This window comes from Chelmon rostratus, chromosome 8 (assembly GCF_017976325.1).
Source record: "Chelmon rostratus isolate fCheRos1 chromosome 8, fCheRos1.pri, whole genome shotgun sequence".
Lineage (NCBI taxonomy): Eukaryota > Metazoa > Chordata > Actinopteri > Chaetodontiformes > Chaetodontidae > Chelmon > Chelmon rostratus.
Window position 1 is genome coordinate 15,186,380 of NC_055665.1, and position 17,868 is coordinate 15,204,247.

Here is a 17,868-nt window from a genome sequence, read left to right on the forward strand (position 1 = left end):
AAAAGAAAAAAGGCCACGGTTGTTTATTTGTCTGTTCTTTTTCTCCCATTTTAAAGATGTCATTTGTATTTCAGCTTGTTCCACTGTATTAACCCTTGTGCTGTCTTTGGGTCGAGGAGGGAGGGAGGAAGGAAGGAAAGGAGAAAAGAAGGAGGGGAAGTTAGAAGTTAAACCAGAGGTTCTCAACTGATCGTTGAACCATTTTTAATGGCTCACGGATGTGAGTGTGGGCATGAAAAGAAGGAGTGGTGAACCATCGCACTTTTTAGTGTCAAGATGCTCTATTTTTGGAGGTTTTGATACAGAAACAGACATTTAGAACCTCAGGGAAAAACACTGTTCTTTAAAATGAAGCGTCCTAATAAGCATGTCTTTTAAGATGCACTGAAGATTCCTGAAGCATGTCAAATGTGTTTTTTTTTCAGGGTGAAATATACCTTGTGTGGCAATGCAAACCTTGTTGGACAATGTTTTATTGAAAAAAAAAATTCACTTAAGAAAAATGAAGATGTGAAATTAAAACAGTCTCGTTTTGTTTCAATAAGTCCTTGTTTCAATAAACAAAAACAATAAACAATATAGTCCATAAACAAAAGTTTTAAAAAGCATTTTAAAATTACCTTAAAAAGCCATTGATTTTAGGTTAGATTTTTCAGTTTGAAGCAGTCAGAGTCTAAGTAAGTGTTACTGTAACTCGACTGGCAGCGCAGTCATGCTGCCTGGCAGCCATACGGAAAGTCAGACGCGCTTGCTCACATGCAACCAAGCCTCGTTGTACACAACCACAGATTCCTGCACAGAGGTGGAACTGGAGTGAGAGCCAAAACACACACATACACACACACACGGACTGTTTCACACCAGTGGGAACTATGCAGGAGCCCATTAACGTCGGGCATAAAATCGAACTTTGCAGAGTCGCGCTGCTGTAACAACACAACTTGAATCAATGCAGAGTAGATAACTTTTATGGCTTTTGCAAACCACTGCTGCACAGCAGAGTGACAGCAGGTGGACAGCATGCTTTATTCTCTAAGGATTTAGACATGATTAACCTTTAAATATTAATATTCATGTGTTTCCTATTGATCACATTAATATGACATTTCATATTTCCAGATTTTCTACTTTTTCTACATTTAATTAAAAGTGAAGATTAATTAGACTTCAGTGTTGTAGACTAGTTCTGATGCCCATATGATAATTGCTCATGATTGTGCATGTTAAGATGTACAATTGTGAGTTTCCAGCCCTAAAATCAAGAACTGCACCATTAGAAAATATCCTAACCTGCATGTGCATCCTATACAGCAGCAGAGACTGGAAGTTGAGCTGACGTCTTCCTCAGTGTGCTGATGTGCAAAAAGCTAATGTGCTTTTTAGGATGAGGAGCAAAAGGAATGTCTGCTGTTGGGCGTACTACAATAGTTGGCATGTCCATGGGATATTTTGCCATTTTGGTCGATCTGTAAATCATCGTCAGACATAGAGCTTGGTTGTGCAGACGGATAGATGGGGGCCAGTAGGAGACCATAGCACCACTGTGTTACATATTATCAGTGCAGCACAGAGGCCATGATTTGTGGATAAGTTAGACGGTAGTGACAGTTTAGTGTTAGTAGATGAGCCTGTTTTCTATCTGTCACCAGGTGCTCCTGCACTGTCACTCTTGTTTGGTTTAGCAGCCGCTGTGCCAACTTTTCACACCTGTGGTTATCACAACTTTCTGTCTGTGCGTCTTGAAGAGTGCACGGCTTTACTGTTTCAGATCACGCTCACGCACACATGCCCACTTGTTGGAAGCACATTTAAATTTCTTTTCATGCAGACACACGTTCCAATGTGTGTGTGTGTGTGTGTGTGTGTGTGGTGTGTTTGCGTGCATGTGCAGCAGCCACTAGGTTTTTTACAAGGTGTGCTTCCTTCACCCGTTTCCCAAATCGCAGTCTTCTGCAGCCAATCAAACGACACCGCAGCACACCTCAGCCAGCGTTGCACTGTGTCCAGTTATGACGTGCCTGTCTCTGGTATGCTTTGGCCTGGCCGCCGTCTGGAGCTGGTCAAAAGAGGAAACGGATGAAGAGAGTGAGGAAGGGAGAGAAAATAAAGAAGGTGATAAGCTGAACCTCATGTATGTAGTAGAAAATCCAGACCCTTTAAAAGTGCCACTAATGTAACTCCAGATATTATTATATAGCTTTGAAGGATACATTTTATCTACATGTTTAAACCAAACAAGTTATTGATTAAATGGGGATATGCCTGCATGTGTGTGTGTGTGTGTGTGTGTGTGTGTGTGTGTGTGTGTGTGTGTGTGTGTGTGTGTGTGTGTGTGTGTGTGTGTGTGTGTGTAAAAACAACAGAATGAGTCATAGCGCTCTGACAGTTGATCACCCTGTAATGCCTGATGATCCTCCTGGGTGCCTCTCTTCACACCCCCCCTTTCTCACTCTCTTCTTCTCTGCATATAATTTCTACGTTGCTGGCTGCGTGTGCACATGTGACACTATGTGAGCAAAATATGCGGACACACCTGCCCACCGACGTGTACGTTACAGAATACAGACATCTTTTCTACTGCAGAGTATTTCTAACTTTTTTGACACGTGATTGAGAAAGGCTGTGTCTGCATGCACAAAGCGAGGTCCATGAAGCCCATTCAACCTTTGTGGGATGAACTGCAACCCAGACTGTGAGCCAGGCCTCATCGACCAAAACCAGTATCTTGAAATAAGATGCTCAACAGTCACATGCGGGTGTACTATTGCAGTTTTAAAGGAGAAATTCTTTATAATATTGCATTACCACCAAAATTATATAATGCAATGTTTTGCCATTCAAGGACTTTTGCAGAGCATAAATCTATGAGAACAAAACGCAGGATACACAAACATGTAAAGGTGTACTTAGATGTTTCTCATAATCAAGCTGCACAGTCTAAACTTAGATAGAATTTGCATGGTGCCTTTGTCCTGCATCTGTACCCAGCTGGATTGGAAAGTGAATTCTGTCCACTTTTCTGTGCTTTGCCTTGTTTTGGTGTCCACCTTCTTTTAGCCGTAGGCTTTGCCTATCTGAAAATAACATCATTATAAAGCCAAATTCCTGTGTGAGAGGAGACTTCTCCCTCTTTAACGCCTCACACACTCTGCCTCTTTCTCTTATTCTGTCTTCAAGCGATATCCTCTATCTTCTCATCTCCCTCCATCTATCCAGAGGTCACCGTCAGAGGCTGTAATCAGATTTATCACTACATTCTTTATCTCCACAAAGACTTCATTCACTCTACTTCTGGTATACTGTAAGACCATTGTCTTGGATGATGGTGCTTGTGCAAGACTGGTGATGAACCGTTTGGGGATTCTCCCCACTGAGCTGACAGTAGATCTGTAGAAGTCTGAGCAAAGTACGTACATAAATCCCTTTTTTGTGTGAGTGAGTGAATCATTTTGAATTAGACGAGGAAGCTAAAAGGAAGCTTTTTGTCCTAACCTCATTCCTCCTGTAGTCTCTGACTCAGCGTCTCCATGTCTCCGTGTCTCTCCGTTCCACGCCTCTCTGATTTTATTTTTTTCCTAATGGAGGGATTCTCTGCCCAGACAGTTTCTGAAGGTTGTTGGTTTGGGTGTCCTGTATGGCTCAGTGGGCAAAGGTGCCAACCATGTAATCATGATTTCCAGATTTCCCCACTTTCATGTCTGTCATGTTTCTCAATAACTGCATCTTGACAAAGAAAGAAGCGGATTTTAAGTGACTTAAGTGACATTTAAAACCTAATTTCTTTTTTTTTTTTAACATATGGGTGTGTGTAAAAATCATGCATGCCAAGAGGGCTAGTGTGTAGAGTCCTTTTTTCTACTTTCCTCCAGTAAATGTTCAAACTGTAAGCAGCAGTGTGTGTGTGGTATGCCTTCATGTGTACTATTCTTGACCAAAGTTTTACAAGAGCCCTCAAAGGTTTCTGGGTGGTCTAATTGCGTTTGCCACAGGAGATGGTGCTCTTTACCACGGTGCTAGGTGTGTGTGTATCAGTTTGTGCAGGCCTGCAGGTGTGTGTGTGTGTGGGTGTAAATCAATATCCTGCATAGACAGTACAGTATGTGAGGGTGTTTAATGACACTCACCTGTCATCACACTGTCACATGCATGCTCTTTCTATGAATTTGTGTGTGTGTGCAATAGCAGACGAAGGTATGGGGGCTCTTTTTTTTCCTGCCACCACCTACAGGGCATTTTTCTGCAAGCCCTTGCACTTCTTTACCATCTAACCCAGAATTCACTTGACCCGCATGGCAGTAATTGCTTCTCCCAGATCACAAATCAATCACCCATCTTGACTTTTGTGACATACACTCAAGTATGCAGACAAGCAGACACACTCCACTCCGCCCTGCACATAAGTCATCTGTCAAACTGCAACCTGACTCAGCCGTGGCCGCTGGGCACCTAAACTAACCCGCTCTCACACGAGCGTCAATGGCAGCAACGTTTGGTTTCTATTCAGATAGCTATGGTTACCCTGCTAGACGCTTTAAAAGGGTATCAGTTTCCCCCTTATTTCTGATGGATGTGATGGAAGTGCATTAGCTGTAGGTGTATTCATTCATCACACAGGTGTTTTTTATTTTGCAGGTATGCATGAGTATGGGTGTTTTTACTCTTTCTACAGCATGTCCCTATTTATTTCTTGACTTACAGGGAGTGTGGTGAGGTTAGGATGTTGCCAACTCGTCTTCTGTTCCTTGTTAGACTTTCTGCAAAGCCAAGAACCTGCAGGGATAACGATGCAGTCATGATGTCGGCAGCAGAGATGGTGTGTTCAGCCTGTTCCTGCCTTCTAGGCTTGCATCTTGTGGTGCTACGTCTTTTCCCAGGTTTTTGTGCGACCGGCACCTTTTGGGTGAGCCATGTGTTTTATGAGCTGCGTGTACAGTGTGAGTGTTTGATGGTATGTGTGAAGAGTCCCCAGAATGTGTGTTTTTAGTTTGGTATGTGAATGTGTGTGTGAGTGTATATGTGTGTTTTTTACGGGGGTCCAGTGCAGGCCAGGCGTTTTGAAGGGGGCCAGACAGCTGCCTTTTACTGCCCCAGGGGGTAATAAACAGTGAGGGAGGGGTAGTTATTTACCCCTTTTATTAGGGAGAGAGGCAGAGGAGGGGGCTTTATTGAGGTCACACTGTAACTACACACAGCTGCAGGGCACGAAGAGAAATAAAGTAGAGATACTTTGCAAAAAAAATAAGAGTTTTAGCATCACTAAATTCCTCTCTCAGGAATCCCTCCCTATCTAGTTTTTACTTGTTGTTTGACTGTACGTGTGTGTGAACCCAGTGTCATCCATCTTTCTCCCCAGCCCCTCTTTCATTTCCAGGTCCCTTAATAGCCCACTCCTTGTTAAGAACATCTGCTGTCAATCAGCTGTACCCTGTAATCCAATTGGCATTTCTTCTGTTCTGACAAACCAAAACGTAAAAAGACAACAGTTTACAGTTTTAAGGGGACTATGGATAGGACTATGCCCTGGTTTTGAGCCATTGCCAGGCAACCAGGGGAGACTCCATAAAGTTACTGGTCCCGGCTAACAATTAATCTGGTATACAGCTCCTGTAAAGATTACAAATTACTGCTTTTATACACTGTTTTCTGAGGATTAAACAAATGAGATATAACAACCTTTAGAGGTGCTGGGTGTTATCTTTGTACATGGACTGGACGAACTGTGTCCCCCTGTTTCCAGTCTTTGTCATGAGCTAAGGTAAACAGCTGCAGACATCAGGATTCTATCAGTCTTCTCATCTAATCTCTGTCAGGAAAGGTGATTTTCCCAAAACTATTCCTTTAAGTCATGCAGCCTTCAAATACTTTCCAGAGAAATATGAACCAAGTTTAACCAGCTGGCGAATGAAATGGAAATCAAACCGAGTCTAATGGTGGCATTCCTGCTGCTGGCTCCCTGTGTGTCGCTTCACATGCCAGGGAAAGTTGCAGGATGAACAGATCCACATGAAATGTGTGATAAAAGTGCGCAGACAGACGGGAAAAAAAAGTCAAAATGGAAACATTTTCTGCCTTGACGCACAGTGAAGAAGGAATAGCGAGGGCATGTGGCAGAGAGATGATTGACGGAGAAGAAGGGCGGGAGGGATGGGAAGACAAAAACAGTGAGAGGGAGAGAGAGAGAGACAGGGAGGGAGGGAGGGGACAGACAAGTTATTCTAGTTGCAGACAGCTGACGGAAAGCCTAAAATAATGTGCCATCTAATGTGCACATATTCAGCAGCTACACACACAAACCATAAAACATATGCACTGTTAAATGCTCCTAATGGTTTTCAGTACAAGATGGCCAAGACTCTACGCCAGAGTGAGTTAATATCATGCTTTATTGTTTTCCCATAGAAAGTGTTGTTTCCTATGATCACATTTCATATAAAAGAGACACAAAATAAAAACTTTAGCAGTACTGTATCAGACTCCTAGTGTAGTAATAAATATAAAATGTCGTTGTGAGATAGAAAAGGTTAACGTTGTGGGGCAGGGCTGAAGGATCAGAGAGGAGGGACACATCAAAACTGACCTGAAACTGGAAGAGCTCAAAGATTGGTTTACACATCTACAAATATAGTCTCACACCTCTGCCACACACACACACGCACACACACACACACACATGCACACACACACACAATGCCAAATAAATGAGCTGTCACTCAGCAAATCCAACATACAATGCAACAAACATGTTTAAAACCCAGCTGGTCACGTTTGACGGAGCTGGAGAGAGGGACAGATAACTCAGGAGCTAAGACCATAGTGTAGATATGTGACATACTAGATACAATAACCACATTTATTACATAGTGAAGAGATAGTGGACTAAAACTACAGACTATCGCCCAGCGCTGCCTTAACAAAGAGGACCAGTGACGCAAGTGGTGATGCAGGAGAGGAGGGCGGGGGGCTGGAAGGACGAGAAGTGAGAAGTGCTCTTGTTCATTGTCGTTCGTAGACTCTGGTGCAAATCACATCGTCTGCTCTCATGGTCTGAAAAGAGAGGAGAATGTGGATGTTAAACATGGACTGGCACGGTTATCTGTTAAGTGTGAAAAGTTGAGTCTTAGAGCATGCCATTCATGTTGATTCTCTCTAAATGTCCAAGCTATTTTTAACGCCTTCAGCAGTTATGACCACCATAATCTTACTGTGCCAAGCTGTTTTGAACCAGCACTTTTTACAGAAAGTTGTTGCTCTACTCAGAAAGTCAGAGCTATTTTTCTGCTGGCTTCTCAAAGGCAGTTGTGGATTTGATGCTCAAGAGCCCATCAGGAGTCTTAGATTTAGCCATGAACTCCAATCTAAAAACGCTTGACTCCAGAACGGACCAGAGCGTGTGTCACCTCTGGTTGGACTGGTTTACCGGCAGACTCGGGTAAAATGATTATTTGGAATCAAAAGTTGTCTGAGGCAACCTGAAGTGCCAGCTGGGTGGGGTTTCTTATCGAACACAGTTGTGTTTGTGAAGCAGAGCATTCACAGAGGTTTTGGTAGCTGTCAGCAGCAGAACAAAACTGTGCAAACAGGTAATAATTATTAGAAAATCATGTTCAGCCTGTACCTGTTTAGTGTTTCATTATCAGCTTTCACTGCAGACATCACTAACATAACGTAGTGGCTTGTTTGGCTTGCTCTCATTTCATTTTGTTTGTACGCTCACTGTCATGACTTCATGCTGAGACCTGCACGTGCATTCATAATTTCAACAGAAACGCTTTCATCTTCTGCGGGGGAGCATAATTAGATTGGCATTATGGTTCTCTGAGCACAATTATATGATTTATAATCTAAGGGCACCACTTAAAATCATAGCCCGCAAATTACAGTGTAATTCTGTTGTACAAATGGGGCACCAATAAAATACGTAGCTACCAGTACAAAAATGTGTGTGCTGTGAGGAAGATCGGAGGTTGGTGAAAGTGACACAGGGAAGAATACAATGCAGTATTTTTTGTACATACTGTGTTTGTGATGCAATATAGAATAATATACATAGGTAACAAATTAGGAATTAATAATCTAGTTTTTGTATAAATAATTTTAAGATACAATGGGCTTACAAAAAATCCTGAGGCACAGTCAGAGTACAAAACAATCAAAACACTTTCAAACCTTTTTAAATCTGGTGGTAAATAAGTAAAGGGTGCAGAAATTAACGCTACTCAGCATTCTTTTGAAGTCATAGCTGCTTACTAAAATTACTGGGGTATAGTACTGTAGTTTGGGAAAGGAAATAACAGCTGAACATATGTGTCCATTTAAGTTTTTATGTGCTGCCAGAGTAATAAATAGTACAAAGTATAAATGATACAGGGGGCGAATTTAATGCAGTTTTTACTCAATAACAAACCTGTTTTTCTGAGCAATGTGCAGTATAAAATATGACATGTTCACCTCTGAGGAGAGTTGCTAAACAACAGCAGCCTACCTGAAATGTTTAGTCACCACTAAAGACAATTCTGGCATAGAAAAAATGCTAATTGCCAAAATTTGGTTAAATGGCCTGCACAGCATCCGTTACCACACACAAAAGCATCATTTGTGAGTTTGGACAAATACTCAAGGTCCTCTTACTAAAGGTTTGTCATGGTCTTCAGCAACAGACGGACTTGGCATTAGTTGTCATCTCTTATAATTTGTGTGCATGTCACACACTTGGGTCATGTGAACAACTGAGAAATCTGTGAGATGGGGTTCAAAGTTCCAGAAAAGGTTAGTAAGCTGCCTTGAGTTGAGATTTCCTTTGGTTTTCTTGTCAAAGAGCTTCTTTCCAGGGTCAAGAATGAACTTTCTTAGGAGTCGAGTCATTCCATGTGAAATGCAAAAGTCCAATTTAAGTCACAAGTAATTAAAACAGATATGAGTCAAGCCCAAGTCACGGACTACACTACAGGTATGTGGATATGGTTAAGAATTTTATTGACACTCTATATATACAACAAAATGACACAGTAATTTGTGCTCTGTAATTTGCAGTTAAGTGTTACCCTTGCTGGTTCTAAATCTAAACTCTTGTTTAGTGGATAGTTTGTGTGCTTTACCAGGATCAGCTTGCCATCATTGGTGATCTCTCGGGTCCAGGATGTCTTGGGCCCTTCTCCTTTCTGCAGAGTCTGCTCACAGCTGATTTTACTGTCGGTTTCCCAACGTGGAAAACTCTGAGGACAGAGAGAGAGAGAGAAGGAGTCATGTTGATTTTTGGATGTATAGATGAATGAATGCACAGATGTAAACAATGCTATGGAAAGGGAAAGGGAGACAATGAGCGAGTGGCCAATGGAGGGAGAAGACAAGAAAGGTGGAGCAGGGAGATCACTGAGAGGTGATAACTTGTGATGCGCTCATCGTTACGAGAGGGAAGTGCTGGCTGGTTGCATGTGTTTGCTTTGGAGACGGCCAAACAGAGGCCATCTATGGGAAAACGGGGAAAGCAACAGGGAGAATTAGGGAGGGACGGAGGGTAGGAAAGGGCAAGACGGGGGAATGGAGGAAGACGGCAAGTTGAAAGCGGCCGTTAAGAGTGTGAAGGAGCATAGTGTAGAATGATAGGCCTTCAGAGACCAAGGGAGTGGTAAAGATATGCTATCAGTCCAATATGATGAAAAGCCAAATTAAACAGATTGATGTAATCTGGACAACTCCCTCTCCATTCGTCTATTTCTACTGTGTGTGTTTGTGAAAATGCAAAAACAGTAGAAGTGAGAGAGCATCTGTGTCCTTGTGCTGTGTACCGTGCAGGGACGTCCGTCCACCGTGGCCTCATTGAACTCATGCCCCACAGTGAAGTTGATGTGGGTGGTGCGGACTGTGGTTGAGGTTTTAATGGACAGTGTCTCTCCGTCCTGCGTGATCTCCACCAGCGGCTTGGAGGCTGCCTTCACCGCAATCATACGCAGCATCATGTTCACACCTAAAAAAACGAAACAAAAGACCACACTTAAGATAAGGAGATAATGACAAAACTAGAGGAGAGAGAACATGTAAGAGGAGATTGAAGGTTGATTTAAATACATTCATATCAGTATATAGACATAGATATGAAATATGGACAAGCTGTCCAGAATATTCCCATGTAAGCAGTAAACAACAGAAGGTGTGAGCTCAGTTCATTAGGACAGATCTTTTCTGTCACAGTGCTGGTTTATAGAATAAAGCCCTGAGGGGCAAAGCAAACTAAACACTTGCCTTGAGCTGTTTGTGTGTTCGTGTGTGTGCGCTCGAGTGGTGCAGTGTTGCTGCTTCTTCAGTTTTCTCCTGCACACTCAGGGTAAAAGGAGCAGCCTAGCATTGCACGCCTCCATCCAATGATGACAGAGGAAACAATGAGGTCATATGACAAAGCACGGCCAGCACATCTGCATTCCCCTCACAGTTAATCGTCTTCGCGTGCACACGCATCCACAGACAGGCGTGTTTCCATCACTTCAAAGGACATTACATATGCTTATATTCACTCCCTGGAGACTTACCCTAACCCTACCCCCAAGCCTAACCCCAGGTTTCACCCTAAAATTTAATATTTTTGTTATGGGGGCTTGTGTTTTGTCCTCATAAGGAAGGCGAGTCACCACAATGTGACTGTGTAAACAGATTTAAGTCCCCACAACATGAGTAATACATGTACACACACACCCACACACAGGATTAATGTGGTGGTTTGTGCTTTCTGTGACATAATCAGCATTGTTAGAGAGAGAGATGGCAGTGAAGCCGATGATACAGCGTGGGAAAAGAGAGGGAACGAGGTGCCGGCCGGTGAGGAGGGAGGGAGTGATGATGGGGAGGGGGGCCACACAGACGAGGGGCCAGTGGTCTGTGTGCAGTGTGTGAAGATCTCTGTCCAAGTGTGAGGGGAAGTGTGTGTGCGTCGTCCAGTGTGTATCTGCCGTCGAGTTGGGTTTCGCACTTCTCACCTCTCACACATTCCCACCTGTCACCAAGGGTAAATATATACACACTCCGAAGTGCAGAGTCATTCGGCGAGCATCAGGATGTCCAGACTGTGCACTGTATGCGCTGCACTCACACTGTATGTGCATTGTCATCGTCTCAGTGTGTGCAGATGGATTTTGTGTATGATGCATTGTGTAAAACTCATTGTAAGGACATCACTATACAGGATTTTCAATTTTCACCCTTTGGCAGCTGCTTTTTTTGTTTTGTTTTGTTTTTTGGCAGGGAGGGGGCGGACAGATTATTTAACAAACAGCTTTATTTCTAATTGAAGCTCTTGCATGGGGCTGTACATTGTACCCGAGACATGGTCTTATTATAACTTTTCTTTTAATTATATTTTGTACAGTTTCACAGATGTACAGTAAGGGGTGGAAAGTAAGCACATGTACTCAAGGGCTGTAATTAAATGCATTATTTGTACTTTATAACTATAGTTGAAATATTGCAATAATCTGACACATTTCCAGGGAAAATGTTGTACTTTTTACTGCACTAAATTTACTGTGGTGACAGTTATTGTTACAATTGATACCTGAGATAGAAATGTTCATCCACAGCATATCTTACAAAACATGAACATTATAGATTAAACTATCCAGCGGCATGCAAATAAATTCATGTCAGCTGCACCTCGGACAGCTGCAACATTGAAACGCTGCTTATGATATGTGTAACACTTTGAGGCCATTCTAATGGCATTATGTACTTTTACTTTACAAAAGTTTTAAATGAAGGACCTTTACTTATAATGGAGTATTTTTACACTGTGGCATTGCAACTTTTATTGAAGCAAACAATATAAATGCTGCTTCCACCACCCCATACAGTGATATGGTTGCAAGGGTCGGTCATGCAGAAATGATTGGTCGATTGTAGAAAATGAATTTCCATCATTTTAGACAATGCTCTCTTATGAAGCAATGAATGTCAAATTTTTGCCTGTTGTTATAAAAATGTGAGGATTTGCTGTACTTTTAAACCATTTTGTGAAATTTTGAACTAAGCAATTTAGCAGTTGAAAACTGACTTTGTTGACAATGGAAATTATTGTTAGTCGCAAACCATAAACATGACCTCCAGATGGAAACTGTTGAGAAACCACAAAAAATGACCCAAAATCAATGCATGAATTTAGCCTTAAAACACAGATAATGAGAGAAACAAAAAAATAAATACATTTGGTGCCACTTCCCATGATATATGCACTGTATAAAATGACTACAAGTGGGTAAGCTGAGTTTTAGGGTTTAACACAGCACATTGCTGCAAACATGCCTTTACAGCTCCAGGACCCTTAGTTTGAAATATAACTCTGCTTAAGAAAAGTCGCCTTCCTAAAAGCTCAGATTATTTCAGGCAACAAACCGACCTGGAGACACGAGCTGACCTCAGAGTCTCCTCAGTCTGTTGGCTCAGACGCAGGAGTCAAGTGCTGGCCTGTGGACCATTTGGGAGCCACTGAGGGGGCTGAAGCTTCTCAAGTAACTGCCAGTTGTTAGAAGTTAGAAAATTACCTGCATAGACTCTGTGAATCTGTGACCAAAATCCTTAAAGTTCACACAGACCTGACCACATGAGGACACACACACACACACACACAGAGATAGGTAGACAGACGGTCAGGGTCAGAGGTCAAAGAGCAGAGGGCAGAGGAAGCATTTGGGACACGGGGGAGAGGAGGAAGAGGGGAGGAGAACGGGTGAGGAAGGGAAGAGAGGATGGAGGGAAGGAGGAGGGTGCTGGGTGCTGACAGGCTGCATACAGCTGCGCTTTTCTCCCCAATGCAACCAAGGGCCATTCCTCTCTGTCAGTCAAGCCAGTGCAGAGGGAAATACAGGAACACATGCGGTGATACGTGTGTGAGAGAGTTTAACCTGCATTCTTGCTGCAGTTCCTCCTCCATGAATACTTGTCTGAGACCTCCTATCTCTTGCACATACTTCACAGGGACATTAAAAAGCACAAACGCGCATGTAAAAGCTTGCACATTGATTATTGCGCACGGTGCCATCATGTTGCCATCTTTTCCTTTGGTCCCACTTTCCGTCTGACACACACACACACACACACACACACACACAGAGAGAGAGAGAGAGAGAGAGAGAGAGAGAGAGATAGAGATTGAAGATAAATAGAGTTAGAGACCTATTAGACGCTAATTGGTACGTCAGTCTAACAGGAAAGTTGGAATTCGCGCCCCCGCCCTTTGGAGGTGTGTCAATAGTCGAAACAATTGTACCAGTTAACAGCTATTTCAATAATCTTCAGATGCAGAAGACTGTGTGTGTGTGTGTGTGTGCGTGTGCGTGTGTGTATGTGTGAAAGAGCGAGAGAGAGAGAGATAAAAGGCGGCGTTGTTTGTCTCATACAGTCATCTCCTGTGTGCCCTTACGTGATGATTTGAATTCCAGGTGTGCACTGGCAAGTCATCTAATTGGCTGCTCACGACAGACGGCTCTAACACCGAGCACGCACAAGCACACACACCCTGACGCTTGTCCAGACTCCAACTGCACCAGTGATGTTAAAAAAAAATGAATCTCAGCAGCAGGTGTTTGTCATTTTCCCCGACTGTCACTTCAGATAATGATGCGACTGTCCTTCACTGTATCGTGCCATAACGGTCCTCTTAACACACACACACACACACACACACATACAATTGGAGGCTGTGACACAGACAGATGTGCCACCGTTTGTCTCTATTGTGCTGGGGGGGCAGGGGGGTTGAGGCTGGCTGGGGGCCAAGCACTGAATTTTGGGTTCTGCAGAATGACAAAGACCCCCCACCCATGCGATACAGAGGGTGATCCTCGATGGCGCACGGACACAGAGGAAGAGTTGACCTATAATGTGCTGAGAAAGCTACAGTTTGAGCTGACACATCTGATCTGTGTCACTGCGCACAGAAATAAAGGCTTCATACGAAACCACTGTCGCGCAAAAAATCAGTCAAGCTGCCACATTAGGCTATGGTGAGGTCTTTTTAAACTACACTTTTCCATCACTTACCCAGCTTTTTTAAGAGTTCCTCGAAGTTTTCAGAGCTCTTCATCTCCCAGGTGCCGGCGAAATCGGGGATTTTCCGCTCCATACTCGGCTGCCGGTAGTTCGGGGATTAATGTAGGTCAACTGTCAGGTCCAACTGTGGTCGGTGCGCTTCTTGCGTCAAAAATGCTCCAACTGTCCCTTTTAGACTGGATCTGGATATGTGGGCGCGCCGGATGCTTTTACTCTGCCTGGCCAGTTACCGCTGCCCTCTTCTCGGGATGAGTGACCGACTGTCAGAGATCGTATCTCACCTATGTGCCGGTGCGCGTTAGAAGCGGCTGCGCCACAAATGAATGGCACAGGCAGCAAAGATACTTGTGTAGGGATGCACACGCCCCTTTCTATACGGACACGCCTCGCAGGCCAACAGATAACAGGCAGAGGTCTACAGTGCCTCGACCTGACCACGCCCCTGGAGGCAACATGTGCGCTTCAGAGCTGCCCACGCAGCCAGCATTAGCAGACGCCTCTCCTGCACGCGCGTATCTTGAATGAGCCAAAATGACCGCGCCCTGTGCGCTCTGGAGAAACCTCTGCGGACTTCAAATAATATTGAGTTTAGGTGTAGGATGTGTTTTGCCACTTGCGATGCAGTCAGTAATGGCACGCATGAATGAATGACTTCAACATTATTGGTACAAAACAGGGAGGATGTCAGCCAGGCCAGTCTGTTGACAGAACATGTCGTCTTGGCAGGGCGGTGCGAAGGAAGAACCAGTCAACTGGCGCACTGAATAGAAGGCAAAATGTGTGTGTGTGTGTGTGTGTGTGTGTGTGCGTGCGTGCGTGCGTGCGTGGAGAGAGACGAAGAGGCCAAGTTCACCCCCAGCCTCCTGTGCGCCACGGCGCTGTGTCATAAAAATAAAAGCGGTGGTAATGGGATACAGCCTCTGGCCTCGACCGGTGGGCTATCCATTTAACGGTGCCTGCGTCAGAAGAAGAAACACCCCGAACCCATGAGGGAGGCAAAGAAAGAGGGGCAGAGATTAAAGTAAGAGGTGGGATTGGCGCAGGTCGGCGGTGTGTCCTCAGAGCTTTTCGCCCCCCGCTGCTCAGACGGAAGAAAGGGGAGAGAGGAGGAGGAGGCGCGTCAGACGGGCCAGTGGGGCAGGGTCAGGGGCCCGCGGGGTCGGAGGTAGTCCTATAAAGAGCACGCACACTACCACACACACTGTATGTATGCGCGCACGCACGCGCCGATGATGGATGGCAACGGGACAAAGGAGACGTTAACTATTGACTCTTGATGGATGATCCCATCCGCCACACTGCACGGCGAATTAGCGCCAGGTAAACCGGGCGACTTTGAGGAAGGAGGGGCGGCATCAGGAGAAGGTCCCCCAACCAGCCACAGGATCCGTGTAGACACCGGCTCAGTGTCAGATTTACAACAAAGACGCACTGACTAACAAAGGTGAATAACAGCCTCAGATTGACATTTGGTAACGCGATATGCGCTTTTACGCACAGACCTGCGTCCAAATCCAGGGCCTTGAAGCGGGCCCTTCGGCTCCGTTTGATGCGAACAAAAGTCGCTCACATTGTTTCCTTCATCAGTGCACGTACACACGCGCGCTCTTTTCTGGCCACACACCGTGCCACCATCACAGCATGTCCTCACAAGTTACTCGTGGTCCAGACAACAGAGGTGAGCCATTAGGCAGCCATATCAGAGCTGCAATTTCCTCTCCCATCCTCTCTTTTTCTCTCCTGTCATTCACTTGTTGCAGCCAGCTTGCAGTTGTTAACTCTTTCATGCTCTGCTCTGACAAAATCGAAACAAGACAACCTGTCAGTAAAGCAGAAAAGCACCTTAAAGGCGAAATGGCTCCACATCTAAAGAAGAGTATATCTATTCAACCACATCAGTGTGCCTCACTGCTGCCATGGTGGTCTGTCAAACATGGCCTGTTCAGAGGGAGGGGATTGATCATGACTGCGGTTTGAAAGTGACCGATGCCAACACAAAGGTTACAATGGAGAGCTGTCCGGTGTTGGGAAAATTAATCTTCAGCCTCCCCGCAGGTCATCAGCATATTACCATGACACAACAAGAAATGCATCAGAGGCCGCTGGATCAAACAGGCAGCTGTGCAGTATAGCACAGCGACAGCCTCACCCATCTTGTGTGCGTGCTGCTCAGAGGGGGCTCGATAAAGAGCTCTGAAATGTGTGTGATGCTGCATGTCAGCACGTGATGACAAAGCACCGCTCAGCATTCAGGTCCACTCAACCGTATTCTGCTCCTCTCAACCTTTCTCTCTGCGCTCATTCCTTCCCTCCATTCCCCCTTTTTCCTTTCTGCCTCTCCTTTACCTCACGCAACTTTCTCTCCCCCTCCTTTTCTTCCTCCTCCTCCTCCTCCTTTTGTTCTTTTGTGCTGCTCTGACACATTCCTCAAGCACGCTGATGAGAGGGAGAAGGGGAAAACAGAAGGGGAGAGGATGGAAAGGAGGAGAAAGAAAAGGGGGGGAAGTTAGTGAGAAAGTTAGAGACGAGAGCGCAGGTCATTTTTTATCTCATTGTTGAGGAGAAAGGGATAGGGAGAGTGAGTCAGCAAAGAGATCAAAGGCAAACAGATAGTGACAGAGATGGAGAGGTTGAGAAACAGCCAAAGAAAGAAGGCGACAGATATGTAAAGAGAGACTCTGTCTTTGGAGGGGTAAGAAGTATTAGTTTGCTCCTTCGCTGCCAACTTTATTTCAATCATTTTCATTTCCTCGTGTTCCCGTCCAACCATTATCCACCAGTATACTGTTCACGTCCTTTGTTCTGTCATTTTCATCTTTCTGAGTTCTCCATCATACCAAGATCCCTGCTGGTAACTGATATCAACTGAGATTCACAGGCTGCGCCACGTGCAAGCAAAACCTTGTGACTTGCTTGCAATAAAGTTTGACTCTTACCAGCCTGAGTTGACAGCGCAGACACACTGGACGGTCACAGAAAGAGTGAGAGAATAAAGAGCGTCATTAATATGGGAGAAGGAGGAGAGCCCTTCGATTTCTGTCTCTCTTTTGGAAAACCTGACACCTGAAATGATATTGTACAGCGCTGAGAAGTGCTCGATGAATGGATCAACAGAAGGTGAACGGCCAACTATTCTGATAACTGAAGATAAACAGTCCAAAACGTTTTCTGTTTCCAGCTGCTCCACTGTGAAGATTTGCTGCTTTTCTCTGTTCAGTATCATCTTAAATTGTACATCTCTGGGCTTTAAACTGCTGGTTGGACAAAACCTAAAGATTTCACTGTGGTGAACGTCATTTCTCACTCACAGTTAATAGACTAAATAATGATTCGACAAATCAAAAAATGTTCAACAAATTTATCCACAATTAAACACATTATTTCAAAGTTATTTCTAATGTTTTATATTCATGTTTTGAACATGGTGTCACAGCTACATCAGTTGCAGTAGAGAGACATCGTTAACTTTATTTTCCTCTCTCTCTCATTCAAATCAGCCTGAGCCTTGTATCAACACTCCCACTGGAGTGAACTGTACAATATCTCCAAGTTCACTTCCTCTTACGCTGCTTATTGTTTCCTATTTCCTCTCCTCATTCAAATGACACAGATTTGACCCCTATCTGTGGAACATCAAGACTGCTACAGTCTATTTATTGTTCTAAAGGGAGCTTATCTGTGTGTGGGATGGGAAACGACATGCACCATATTACTCTGCATGCAACAGCATTGTGGTGTTCTCTTACAGTTGTGACCCTTTTCAAATTCGTGTTGCAATCATAGTTTTTGAAAGGGAGCAACTTGTCTGCACAAGTGGGAGTTTGTGTGTGTGATCAG

At 44.3% G+C, this 17,868-nt stretch overlaps 1 protein-coding gene across 1 annotated transcript; it reads right to left on the bottom strand.

The window, feature by feature from the left end:
- Positions 1–6,365: 6,365 nt before the first annotated feature.
- crabp2a (cellular retinoic acid binding protein 2, a) lies at positions 6,366–14,349 on the bottom strand. The gene is made up of 4 exons (XM_041942609.1): positions 14,023–14,349; positions 9,786–9,964; positions 9,096–9,212; positions 6,366–7,044 (listed from the first exon to the last, which is right to left on the bottom strand). The coding sequence occupies exons 1-4, from the start codon at positions 14,102–14,104 to the stop codon at positions 6,994–6,996; spliced, it is 429 nt and encodes a 142-aa protein (XP_041798543.1). The 5' UTR covers positions 14,105–14,349; the 3' UTR covers positions 6,366–6,993.
- Positions 14,350–17,868: the final 3,519 nt, after the last annotated feature.